The following is a 13,262-nucleotide window of genomic DNA, read 5'->3' on the forward strand; positions in this document are numbered from 1 at the left end:
TTGACTGAATTTCAGCACAGCTTAACAAAGCAAGTGATTCCAGACTTGTCAAAGGAGGACAAAAAGTTGCTCAAATTCTTAGTGTCTATACCAGGTGTCACTTTCAGTGTTGGGTACTTTCAGAAATGGTTAACCAGAAAGTCCCAGTATAGCTTGAGTTAATCCGTAATAACAAAAATGGGTAGCTTCATAAAAAAGTTAAGCTGATGTGAAGTACATTTTGAGAGTCTTGCTCATAAGTTTTCATCACCATGTATGAATGTTTAGCCTGGAGGAGTGATGTGCTTTTTGGCACACTTGGTTCTCTGTCATTCAGAAACAAAGATTCCAAACTTCTGTTATTCAATAGCTCCACGTTGGAATCTGCAGCCCTATACATTAAGCATGGAAACTATATTAGGACCTCACAGTGCAAAGTGAGTCATTTAAAGGCAGCACACAACTCCTGTTTAATGTATTGTGGTGACACCTACTGTCAAGAATGTAAATGGACATCTAAAATATGTTTGTCTTACGTTGAAAAAGAATGTTACAAACAGCTTTTTTTCGGGTTAAATGCTGTGGAAACGCACTCATTACAATAAGCATTTCAATCGAAGCTGTATTTATTAAACGTCAAGGAACCAGCCTCGTTCAACAGATTAGACGCCATTATTTAGTGTCTGTGAATTAAAATGGCATTCAGATATCCCCTGTATCTACTCTTTAGAGACGTGATAAAAACAAATACTAGTCGTCGAAGGAATGGTTGGTCTTTATGAGAACCCTCTTGGTAAACTGTTTTTTCTATCTGCTTGGAGTTGTGTTGGTAATGCTTATTGTTTGTATATGTTTAAAGTCAAAGGTCAATTTGTATTTGGAAACTAACTATTACATATTAAGTTGTACTGTATACTGTACACATTCTTCACGGTTTCCATGGAAAACAGGGAGGAGGGTGGGTGAAAATGAATTGAGGGCTGCCTTTTTGTCTAAAGGTTATATAAGAGTCAATCCTTTTAGCCTTGAACAGTCAGTAGGCAGGTTGTTAATTAATGTGAGACTACATTGCTGTTCTGCTATTGGGACAGGGAGAAGGCTTGAATTTACACTAAAATTGCCAAATTGACGACCTCAAATACACACTTACCCTATATACAGTCTTTTCAAATTCAGCTACAAGCCCCCTAAAAATACTAAACTACGCTGTGTCTCTTAAACAAGGTAGGCCCCTCAAGAGCAGGAAGAATTGATCCACCTCTGAGAATGAAATATCCTAAGGCGAGAGTGGACCACTCAGCTATTTCCATGTAAAGCAAATGCCAAGTCTTATCATGCATTGCTCTAACAGAGAACTGGGCAACCGTGCCAGGGATTTATTTTGTTTGGCTGGAGTCTATGGGGCTGATGTAAGGATAGATGTAGTGCAAACAATTGTGGCTGCAAAATCCAAATCGCCTAGCGGCCAGGCAATTAATTTGCACTGTGGCCTGTGTATGTTTAACAGCAATGCAAATTACTCAACACACACAAATAATGAGCTGCAGTGATGATAATGAGGGTCTCAATGAGCGCCGCCTGTGCATTGGGCTCTTGGGGGACGGAAAAAAAAAGAAACGGCTGAGGTCACAGCATGAAATTGAGTTATTTGGAAAAGCCTCAGCTAACATCAGTTATGCTACCAAAGAGGTCATATGGTCCTCTATAGTGGAGAAAGTCAATTCTGTCAGTGTTACCAGGAGGAGAGTCAACCAGGTGATGAAAAGGTGAAATTCCGCAATTAGGTCTCGGATGATCTGAAGAGCGAGACGATAATGCATTAGCACTGCATCCTCCAGCATCCCAAACAAAGTGACCCTGGGTTTGAATATGCAGTGTCTTCTCCGTCTTGCCCTTCTCTTCCAAAAGCTTCTCTTCCTGTCCTCAACAAGAGCCAAGTATCGCTGCATCAGGAAGTGTACCACAGCAGCCATCTTGAGGCCAATGACAGGTCTCTGAAGGTATGTGGTTTTATGCAATTCTTTATTACTCACTTCTACAATGGTCTGCACCTTGTAAGAGGAGGTGCAAGGTTTTTGGAGGGTCACAATTGCCAAGTGCAAGGCAAAATCCTTACATTTCATAATGTTTGCGCTCGCTTAGTATTCCAAATCCATGCTATTTTCTTCATTTGAATATCATTTATATGGATTAATGATGGCAAAGTGCTAATTTGATAACGGGTGCAGAATGGTGCGTGAAAACCATTCTTTACATACACTGCATTTTTAGTGGCCGCTAAAGTCCCAATTTGCAACCGCTAAACATGGTTTGACTGTGCAAAATGCTGATTTTGGCCACAATATGGGTGTTTTGCAGCTGGAAATCACTTTGTATGTATTCTTACATCAAACATGTCTGGTAAAATGTAAATCTTAAGGGGGACTTTTTTTGTGTTTGTAATAAGACCAGTGACACTGGCTATGAAGCTCAACACATAGAAAATAGAGCTTTACCATCAGTGTGGATAGGAAAACACCAAGAAAATTATCATTTTTAGTCTTCGGTTTCTTATTTTATACTGAGGCATCATAAAAGAATCTGAAAGGCCATATTTGCATAATTAAGTTACATTTAGACAACTTTTGTGGTTAACATAATTAAGAGTAAGTGAACATAATTGTAGGTAAAGCGAACATTAACACAACAGGTGGATGCCAGTTAAAAATGCTCCAAAAATTATAAAAAGTACCGTCCTCAAATGAGAACAATGGTACTAAATGGGTTAAGCCTCATCACACAATCAACACAATAAATCTAGACTGAGAAAAGCCTAGGTCAGGGTGTTCAAGTCAGGAATGTGATGGCTTGCATGGACTGTGGCCAGCCATTGTTTGACTAAATGAAGGTGCTACCTTGATGGAGAGTATATATGGCCTGCTTTGCAGAAATGCCAAAAGTGACAAAATAAAACAAACCCATTTTCTTTGAAACCTCTTTATTTTGGTGAATACAAAAAAATATTTTTTGTGGCCAGATAAATAGCATACATACAGCATTACAACATGTTTATAGTCTATTTGTAGTTCTGGTTAATATTTTTCATTTTGTCTATTTAAAAAAAAGACACATGAAAATTAAAACTTATGATGATTTTTTTTGTTTGTTTTAAAATACATCATACCAAACAGATTTACATATTTTAATAACGTCATCACATTTAATTGTTTTTCAGCTCCTTTCATAGTGGCTTAAGAAGAAAAAATAAAATAGAGGCAGTTGCCTAAAATAGACAAAAACTAGTAACATACAAGAACTAAGCGGACAGTACAGTTTGACCTAGGCTGCCTGCCTTACTTAAGGTATAATGCATCTTGGCACATGCTAATGGAATGCTGTACACAGAAAGGTCTACACCAGCACATCTTATTTTCTAATGAAAGACACCCGGTTAACTTGCGAGGTAAGCAAAGAAACAAGGCAGATTACTAGGAGGCTCATGCAAGGAGGCGAGACAAGAACAGTACAGCCTGCGTGGGTAATTGCAGAACTGCTGAACAGAAACAGAGGTCTGAGTGAGTAGGGCTGTGCGTGGAGGCCGCCTTCTTTATAGCAGATAGAGGCTATTTAAGTGCGATTAGACTAAGGCACTAAAAAGCTACACAGACCATACGAAACGGCAAAAAAGACCCAGTGTTAATAAGCCAAGCAGCATCTTGTGACTCAATAAAGACTCTCTAAATTTCTTGTTGTTTTGCAACAGTAGCATGAGTAATAATAAACACAACTTCTAAAGCCATGTACACAGTGACAGAAGTAGGCTTTCTGCCACCCTAGGCAAACTAACCGTATATACCCATACAAATACATAGCTCTGTTTTGAGAATATGGCTCATTGTAAAAGTGGTCAGCTGAACCATTTGGGAATACTGTAAACTGTCTAATACACTGAAAGATGCATACTGTAGGAAAATACACATTTAAGGATATTTCTATTGTTTGCAGCAGTGCATTCCGAAATGGGCCACATTTTCAAAACATAGTGACATTAAACTACATTTTCACATTCAGGTACATTTGAAAACAAAAGTGAACTTATGTAATTCACATACTGTATTTAAAAACAAAGGGCACTGAAGATTATACAGGGGTAGCCAATGCCTAGTTATAACACTGTTATAACACCATCATCTCAGTTGTAACGCATGAATAGGACACTCATGTGACCACTTGAAACAAGAGCTGGCTGCATCCTGTAGCTCTTTCTTTAAATTGTTGCTAGCCTTCTGACTAAAACTGACTGCCCATGTATGCCAAAAATGCAAAGCTTGGCAGGACTCAAATAATGCCATCAGCATTCGAATGCAAAGTATCCTCTGTTCACATTTCACTCTGTTATATTTCTGAAAAGACTGTAAAAGTTTTTCGAAAACTATGCAGCTTGCAACACAGTGGTAAGACCGAATGCATTGTCTCTGCACTCGTACACATGGAAGAACAGTTTTGAAATACTCCACTATGTCATGAACTTTAGAAAGTAATCTACATTACTGATCTATAATAAAAAATATAATTCCTATAATCTCAATACGTCATTGCATGGGAACAGCCACAGGTGTTTCTTCTTTATTTTTTATTTCAAAATAAACTAATTCAACCTTTATTTGGGGAGGGGAAAAAACTGCATTTTTTTGCTTCCTACTTAGTGTGCGCTATCTCGTTAGATTAACTACTCTATAAACTTCCCTGATATGTACTGTATATGTAAGTCCATGCAAGGCAGGGTGGAGGGGATTTGGGAAGTTAAAACTAACTATCTATCTATCTTGTTCTAACCTACCTCTTCAAACAGTCTACTTCCCAGTGCAATATTATATCTATTACATGGCTGTGTTTGATAGGTAGGCACTTCTGAACAGGTTTGGCTCAATTACAGTATTGTAGTAGGTAGATGCATTTCAAAAGGGACAGTATATACCTTCCACTCCACCTGTATTATAAGCAACAGGACAAGCAGTGTGTGTTTGTTATAATAATGAGGTGCACATTAGCCTTATAAACGTGTTATTTTATCCCTATAATGAAGGTGGAGGGGGTTTATTTATCTATTTTAATTAGATTTAAAAACAGTACAGCAGCATTTTTGTTAGTAAACATACAAAGGTGTGCATATATTAATATTTGTAGGGATATGCCTTTATAATATTAGTTTTTGTGTACCTCTCCAAGTACATCAACTTTGCAGTTCATTGCAACTTTTTAAAACTCCACAAAGCTCATAAAACGCAAATAGGTTTTTGCATTTAGGCAGCTGCATCTGTGTTGCTAAATGGATGGTGAGTTATGGAGAAAAAGCCAATGCATTTTTAAGCTTTTTGAAGTGGTATCCTAAGGAATCAATTATTATGATTATGGTTATAAAAATATGATTAGTTGTTACACTCACCCACCAGCATCCATTTGTCATCACACACCATTTAATGTTCTCTATGGCAATTGTACCTCACTGTAAATTCATTAGCAACCTGGGTTGCATCACATATATAAAAAGGTGAATTGCCTTAGTCTCTGTAAACTGCAAATAACTGTTATATGCCTGTCCTGCAGAAATGCATGCCATGGAAAGGAAAAACATTTCCCAGTCTGTAACAGCCTTACAAAAGGTTGGTCTGTATTGGTGTATGCATAGATATAAACAGTCACAAAAGCATTACAAACTGTGATGTTCAATTTGCACGCAGTTCATAGAAGCGCACTGAAAGCAATTTACGAAAATTCCCTTTGCAGATGTAACAAATCGTATATTCATAATCTGCTTTACAGAACAGATTTTTATTGCAGATATTGTAGCGAGTTATCAGTTGGGCACTAGAAATGTTGCTTATCTACTGTACAGTGAAGCATATGTAGACAATACACACACAGACACATTACTGTCAACTACTATACTAGTTACAGGTATACTGTCCCTTTGAATTGAAAAGATTAAGATATTGCAAAGTTCTTTTGTTTAGTTCTCGTCCTCCCTCAGTTCTGTCGGCAGGAACTTGTACTGCTGCTGCCGGATCTGCGCCAGTTTCTTCCTCGCCTCCTCCAACTCCCTCTCTTTCCTTAACATCTCCTCCTGCGCGGCAATGATCTGTATCAGAGAGCACAGGTCAGTCAGGGGTCCGTCACTCCATGTACAGCACACTCACATTATTCACAGTACGTACACTCACTCTGACTGTGAACTAAAGGGATGGAATATTAAGTAACCTAGTTCTTATCTGTCTACTTTGTTCTACTAATGTAACATGGCAGAGGCTGGGCACGAATAGCAGTGCATCATAAAACACTGCCTGTTACACTAACTGGATTAAGCATAATAATAATTACAAAGAATACTGAATGATTGAGATACGTGGACTAGTACTTGTCAAGTAAGCTTATAAAATCTACTGAGTGTTGTTCGACCCTTTGTGTCAATGATTTGTTTTTTTTTTTTTAAGTTGGAAAGCCCTTGAAACAAGATTTACAGTGATATGACTAATCGTTGGTGTAGTTCATTCCCCTAATGAGCGTCCATTGCAAAACGGATTTTGTAAACAACGAAATATCCAGAAATAAGACGTCCCATTAAACTGGCTTGGGGGTTGGCTACATCTAAAATACAAGATGTATTAAGGCAGAGTTAACAACATGTAGTTTGGTTTTAGTGGGGTGATGTTAATTTGCAGTCCCATGCTTTATTTACTGTACTTGCAACAAATTAAAATGAGCTGTTCATGTTTCCCTTTTGGAAGAAAGTTGCCATCAAATGTATATCAATTGTCCACTTCAAAAAACCCACTGTTGAAACAGACGTGCGTTTTTAAAAATCTGGCAACGTGCTACCCTTTTTCAACCCTAAGTGGTTCATGGAATTCTAGATCTGCTGCGTGAGTGGAAATTACTGTAGAGCATTGAGGATTCAAGTTTGCAAACACAGTCCAAATCTAAAGGGCACTTGGAGTCTGGGATATGCTGACATTAAACATTGTAGGACCTACAGTACAGTAGATACATTCAGGGACTTTAAACAGAAGAGCTGGTTTTCTTAATGGCCAAATGCTAGATCAGTGACATTCGACTGATAAACCGCACTAGCTATATGAAAACTCGCATGGAACAATACATCTGTAGGATAGAAAAAAAAAATTTAAATCCCATTTTGATTAATTAAATTAAGTCTGCAGTTCACAAACCCCTTTTAAAACTATATTAGAGACGGTTGAAGTTTATTCACAGTTTAAAAAAGCACCCTTTAACAATACATTCCTTAAATACTTCAAGTACAAAACTATTCTAGAATGTCTGAAGGATCCAAATTCAGGTCGATGGGAAATGTTTTTTGTGGCGTCTGTCGCTACCCTGACAAAGGTGCAAGACCTCTAACCAGCATGGAATCCATACCTGCGCTATTCCACCAACAAATTTCGTTTTGACCACCACGTCAGCGGCATCATTCTTGTCGAACGCCGCCTTCTGAGCTGCTCTGACCAGGTTATCCGACGCTCGCTTCACAGCATTCCCAGCAGCCTTTGAGAGGGAAAACAGTTGCACTATTAAGAAAGGGAGCTGTACTGCTGATAAAAAAAAACTTTGTATAGACTTTAACTTGTGTGAACTAAAATGTACTTGAAGAACAAGAAACAGCAAAATATTAGCCAACATCCCCAGGCCCTGGACATACAGAAAAAAGAGGCTGAAAACAGTAGGTAGAAAGAGGGGTATTGTTAATGCTTTAAAACTAGTCTTAAAAAAAAAAAGGGAAAAAGCAAAATAGTAGCCACATTTGTTAATATAAACAAGGAAAATATGTTTTGGACACAGCGTTGCTTTAAAAGCTCTGTAAAACATTTTCCCTTCCCTCTAGTTAACAGTGTGGTCTGGAGGAATGCACGTTTTTTTTATAGGAATTTTTTTTTTTTTTTTCTTCTTCATACATAGTGTGCGCCACAGCTTGAAATATATGAACTTTGAATAAGGCACCACTGGCACAAAAATATCCACTTTCTCAAAGATATTTATTGTTAAAGAAAGCTCTACTTTGCGTCTACTAGCTCAGGCACTTTCTGAAGAACCTCTATAACATGCTGGAATGCCTTCTGCGTGTAATGTGTTACCTACCTGTAGTCTTCTCATTGCCTCAGAGTCCTGGTCTGCCTTCACTTTACATGCTACTAGTAGTTGTGCTGTCGACGCAGCCACCTGTTTGGCAGAGGAGATCAGTTTCTCCTCGCTGGCATGGCCCTGGACAGATGCATTGGCTGCCTCACACAGATTGCTGGTAGCAGCTGCCACCATACGAGCCTAAAATGAATACAGAACACAAGGACTGGTAAATGCACTAAATACAAACAATGTACACAATGCAGATTGTATCAAACTGGGAACAAAGGAAATCAGTGCCTTTGCATTAACTCATCAAAAAGCCAGGTATGATGTGGAGCAAGTCATTTGAAGAGACGATACTCACAGCAGATATAAGACCTTGTGACCACTGACCGTCGTCTACAGCATTGGCAGGGATAGATCCAACCTGTAGCACAAAAACACACGGTTCAGAGCAGCTTGAGGTGGAACACAGCCCTCGAAAGACAGCGGTTAAAAATGCTTTAAAATTGACTTGCACAGTAATTACTGTTTAGTGATTTAAATTTTAAGATAACGTTTAAAAAAGTTAAAAAAACTTTTTACTCCTACTTTATTTTTCTAAAATGGCACGCCCCAGTGGAGAATGCTTTCAGTACTGTCAAGCATTCTGATGTGATAGAGCTCTTTCAGTCAAAGCAAACTCATAGTCTGGAAAGGAGTCGGGCTCTAATTCCAGTTGCTGAGGCAGCCAAGAGCGTCTCCAGCTTGAGGTTAAACAGCCCCAAAATATTAAACAGAACAGTTGTTCAAGCAACTGCAATTCACACTGTTGTGGAGGTCGGTAACAATTAGCAGTGTCTTTTCTATTTGCAACCTTCTAAAACTTTAAAATAACTGCCCACAAACATTTATAATTTAAAACAGTATTCAAAATTCCTTGCTTTGGGTTCATTTTTCTAACATTTCTCCTCACACTATATACAGTTCAGCACGGATATTCATCTGTCAGTGGTAACATAGTGCTGCATCTATTTAGATAGAGAAAAATAAAAAATACATACAAATCAGTAAACAATTCCTTTGCTGAAGCTCAGGAAACTGATAAAAATGGCTTTTTCATGCCAAACAGTTGCTTAAAACGGAAGTCATCTACATGAAATAATGTCAAAAAGACTTAAAATTGGTTTCTCATAAGGATAAGGTTTGATCAGACTGAACCAAGGCACTGTCTCGCTTGGGTAAGCAACTGTACGAAATGTCTGGAGATTAAGGAGTATATATTTCTATACTGTATGGTCTCCTCTGTACTCACCTTTCCCTGTGCCACCAGCTCTCTCTGTGCTGCTGATGCCGATTTCACCAGAGCGCTGGTTGCCGCGGCGATGGATTTGGCCGCCTCCAAGATCTGCTCCTCAAAGTCCAGGTTTTCATCCGCTTGCTGTAAGCAAAACAAAATGACCATATATACATCCGGAACTGGCAAAGAAAGCCACGAGGATCACGATTACCAGCAAATTAAATGTAGTTTTTGATCCAGTTACTAAAAGCTACCAAGTTTTATCATCATTACATGCACTTTGAATTTTTCTTCAAAATGAATGAATGAATGTGGATTTATGGTTGCGCATGAATGTATTTTTTATACAATTCCATATTCAGTTTTAAAATGCCATCATGTAAGAACAATAATATGTTAACATAAAAATTGTGTGCCACTTTACAGCTTAACAACTTAAGCACCAACCACAAAAGCTGTTTCTACCCGTGTATGATCTGTTTGAATAAACCTGGAAAGTTACATATGGATTTATAGGAAACCAGGCTAACACCAAGTCTGTTTAAATCTACCTTTGGCATATACTTAACACTTAAACACTCCTCTCCAGCTTCAGTGTCATACACTAGCAGACCACTTTAATGGAACCCCATAGTGCGAGGCATGGTATTGATCACTCTGAAAGACTCATTTATAAGGTACCATCCACCCTTACAGATGTGTGTGTGTGTGTGTGTGTGTGAGAGAGAATTATTTAGAGAGCATGACAGATTTCAGGGATCATCCAAGGCCACCACAATCTGTGGAACGCAATCAAGTGGAGCATGTTTGGGATTAATTTGAATGATGCGTTCGCCATTACAATCCACTGCCTACCTCTCTTGCACCACCGCGTTCTACAGGTACATTTTGTTTCAAGGCTTGTTAAAGGGCTTATTACAAGCTAAGATCATCCAACAGTTCAGTTTTAAATCAGTACCCAATGGAAAGAAAGAACCCCTGTAAGGATTCATGTATTTGTTGATTGATATTTATACTACTGGAGATTATTTTTACCCTGTATTTTAAGAAAACAGCAAATAAAACTACACATCTATATTCAGGCCACAAATAAAAAAGAAGAAAAAAATCAAATCAATTGCCCTCATTGCCTGACCTTCCTAATGGCGACACCTTCAGGAGATAAGAGGGACTGCAGTGCCTGGATTTCAGCTCCAGTACCTGCTCCTGGGTTAACAAGTATGATCAAGGCAACATTGGCACTTTACATGCCTCGCTACAATTTCATCTCCACTATTGCAACCTACAAACCACAACACAAGGAGACCGAGGGTTTGTACGGCAACCACTAAAATCATGGTTTCCTGTGCAAGATATCGTTTTGACCTTAGAAAGAAGATGCCCTACAAAACAGACACCAATACGGCATGAGCTTTCTAAGGCTAAGATCAAACAAAATAAAACCTAAAAAGCTTCTCTTCTGCGCTTGCCAGGGTAACAACAGAATTTCATCACGTTATGAGTCTTTCTTAGGAAATCCAAACATAACAGCAGGAGAAAAGCTAACATTGCTACTTTGGCTCCGACGCACAAGAACATCAGCATGAAGCACTTTACAACAGAACACAAAGCATAAACGTCTGGAGACAGGGCAGGACACTGTAGGAATATGTTTGATATATAGTTGGATTGAATAACAACCTAATATATCAAACATATCACACAGAGTCCTGCAGAGCAGGCTTCCAGGTTTGATATCGGCTTGAAACAGTGGGGCATGCTGCCACGAGTGAAAACACACCGCCTAATGCTGGGGATGAGGGGCGGGGTGGGGGGAGACAGGAGAACTGGGAAGGGAAGGTGTAGAGGATTGATGGGATGGGGGGTCTTCCTTGACTTTGTGGACTGTGTTTCCGACACAGTCCTTAAAATCAGCAAACAGGAAAGCCTCTCCATCATACCATAGTTAAAGCTATGCACTAGCTAAAAGTATAGCGTAGGCATAATTATGTATCCATCTGCATGCTACCCTAAAAACATGACAGCAATAGCCATTTTTACTTCTTGTGTTGAACCCATGTGGAATATTGATGAGTACGTAATTATGACGAAATCTACTTTTTCACAATTTGGAAAAATGGCATTCCCCTTTGTTAATTTGTGTTTCTGGGCAATAGCAGAACTTGAAAATGTACTGAGAAATTGGCTAACAAATGAAAGCATAGGACAGGTGTGTTTCAAGGAGGGAGCTACCTAAAAGCTACCTTTTTTTTGACTGTCAACAAAGCATGCTTTCTGGTAGAGTACAGTGCAAAAAAGGCTAAACTCTGGAAGAAGTACACAGCAATACATTTTATTTTTTATATGAAACTGAATATGGATTGTGGGACTCAGCAGCTTAGATCATGTTATCCTAGATGCCTCTATAGGTGTAGCTGGTGTTACTGAATGTAGCTACTATTTTCTAAGAGTGGAGCAACCATCAGAAAAATGGTGTTATCAGAACTATCAATTGATGTTGTATCCTGGTGAAAACCAACTACTACTGCAGGGGTATCTAGGATATATAAAAAAAAAACTGCCTGGACACTCAATCTCTGTTTTATTTCAACACCCCATCTCCTCGTACTGAGCAGTCATGTTTATCCAATCAACAAACAGACAGACAGACAGACAGACAGACAGACAGGCACAAATCTCATGAGGGAATCTTACAAGACAATCATATTCCAGAAACAGTGGCTACTTTAATATCAAGTCCTGTCTTTTTTTCCCAGGACTTTCTGGCTGTCAGCTACAAGCAGTACAGTCTTTAATATTCACACAAACCAATGCAAATGGAGAACACTTTAGTCAGGCTTGTTACAACTAGAAACCTACAGATGTGATGGCCGAGTTCAGTAAATTGCATTTCGTATGTTAGTGTTCCAATTCTTAGATAGGCATTTTTTTGTACATTGCTGGTTAAACAGACAGAGGAGCCATGAGAAAGAGCACACAGCACATTCTTGGCCATTATATCCTGTCTGAACTGAATGCCTAGGCCTGACTGCCCGAGTCATCTCCCTTTGTACAAGTGTACTGTAAATCTCAACTGTCGACTATACAGCTAACAACTGTTTTGAGATATTTGCCATGATGGGTGTTCCAGAAATATACAGGGGGTTGAAAAAACTATAGAACACCTGCTATTTGTAGGACACACTTTTACGTGAATGGACTCACCTGACCTACAGTATTCATTTGCTGTACAAACAGCAGCTCTTGACATATATTCAGGAAAGTATAAAAGTTGCCTCTCCCCTGGAAATCAGTTTCAGTCACAATGGGAAAGACAGCACCTCACTTGGTAGGTGCTTCTGTATTGCCAATACATGGAAGGAAATGACTCTTGGTTTTACTATGAGTTTAGTAAGACACACCTGAGCTTGTTACCTAAAAACTGTGGCTAAATAGGGAAACTGCTATGTAGTAGGAGTCTTATTTCCATCCCTGCAATAACTGGTGTTTCAGGAGTTTCATTCTACTTTAGTGCACATTTCTGCCTTCCTTAAAGGCATTATTCATTGAGGAATGCTCACGCAATCCCTGCCAACTCATGCAATTATGCCAACTCACTGCCATCCAGGCAGGCCATGGTGGTTCTATAATCAACCCACTGAGCGTGTTGCTGGAGATGTTTCTACCTGTGTGTCCAATCTCTGTATACTACATAGCACTGCTGTGCTTGTCTCACCCGAGCCATTCCTCCTGTGCACATACCTTTGGCTTGGCTCTTGGTTTTAGCTGTTCCAGTTTCTTGGCTGCAGCCTCTATGGACGCTGCAGCTCCCAGCAGCTCTGTCTCCGCAATGACTGTAGGATCTTCAGGATCTACCCATTCGTTACCTTAAAGCATGCCAAAAAGAACA

General features: G+C 39.1%; 1 protein-coding gene across 5 annotated transcripts in view; it reads right to left on the reverse strand.

The window, feature by feature from the left end:
* Positions 1-2,939: 2,939 nt before the first annotated feature.
* The window catches only part of LOC117428050 (talin-2-like), a 126,229-nt gene continuing 115,906 nt past the window's right edge, over positions 2,940-13,262 (reverse strand). For all 5 annotated transcript variants that reach the window (XM_058995050.1, XM_058995046.1, XM_058995047.1 and 2 more), the window contains 6 exons: positions 13,115-13,239; positions 9,389-9,514; positions 8,459-8,521; positions 8,110-8,292; positions 7,393-7,518; positions 2,940-6,097 (listed from right to left, as the gene is read on the reverse strand). In XM_058995050.1, coding sequence (XP_058851033.1) covers positions 5,969-6,097; positions 7,393-7,518; positions 8,110-8,292; positions 8,459-8,521; positions 9,389-9,514; positions 13,115-13,239 — 752 coding nt within the window. In that variant the 3' untranslated portion in view covers positions 2,940-5,968. The remainder of the gene's footprint in view (positions 6,098-7,392; positions 7,519-8,109; positions 8,293-8,458; positions 8,522-9,388; positions 9,515-13,114; positions 13,240-13,262) is intronic.

This window comes from Acipenser ruthenus, chromosome 21 (genome assembly GCF_902713425.1).
Source record: "Acipenser ruthenus chromosome 21, fAciRut3.2 maternal haplotype, whole genome shotgun sequence".
Classification (NCBI taxonomy): Eukaryota; Metazoa; Chordata; class Actinopteri; order Acipenseriformes; family Acipenseridae; genus Acipenser; species Acipenser ruthenus.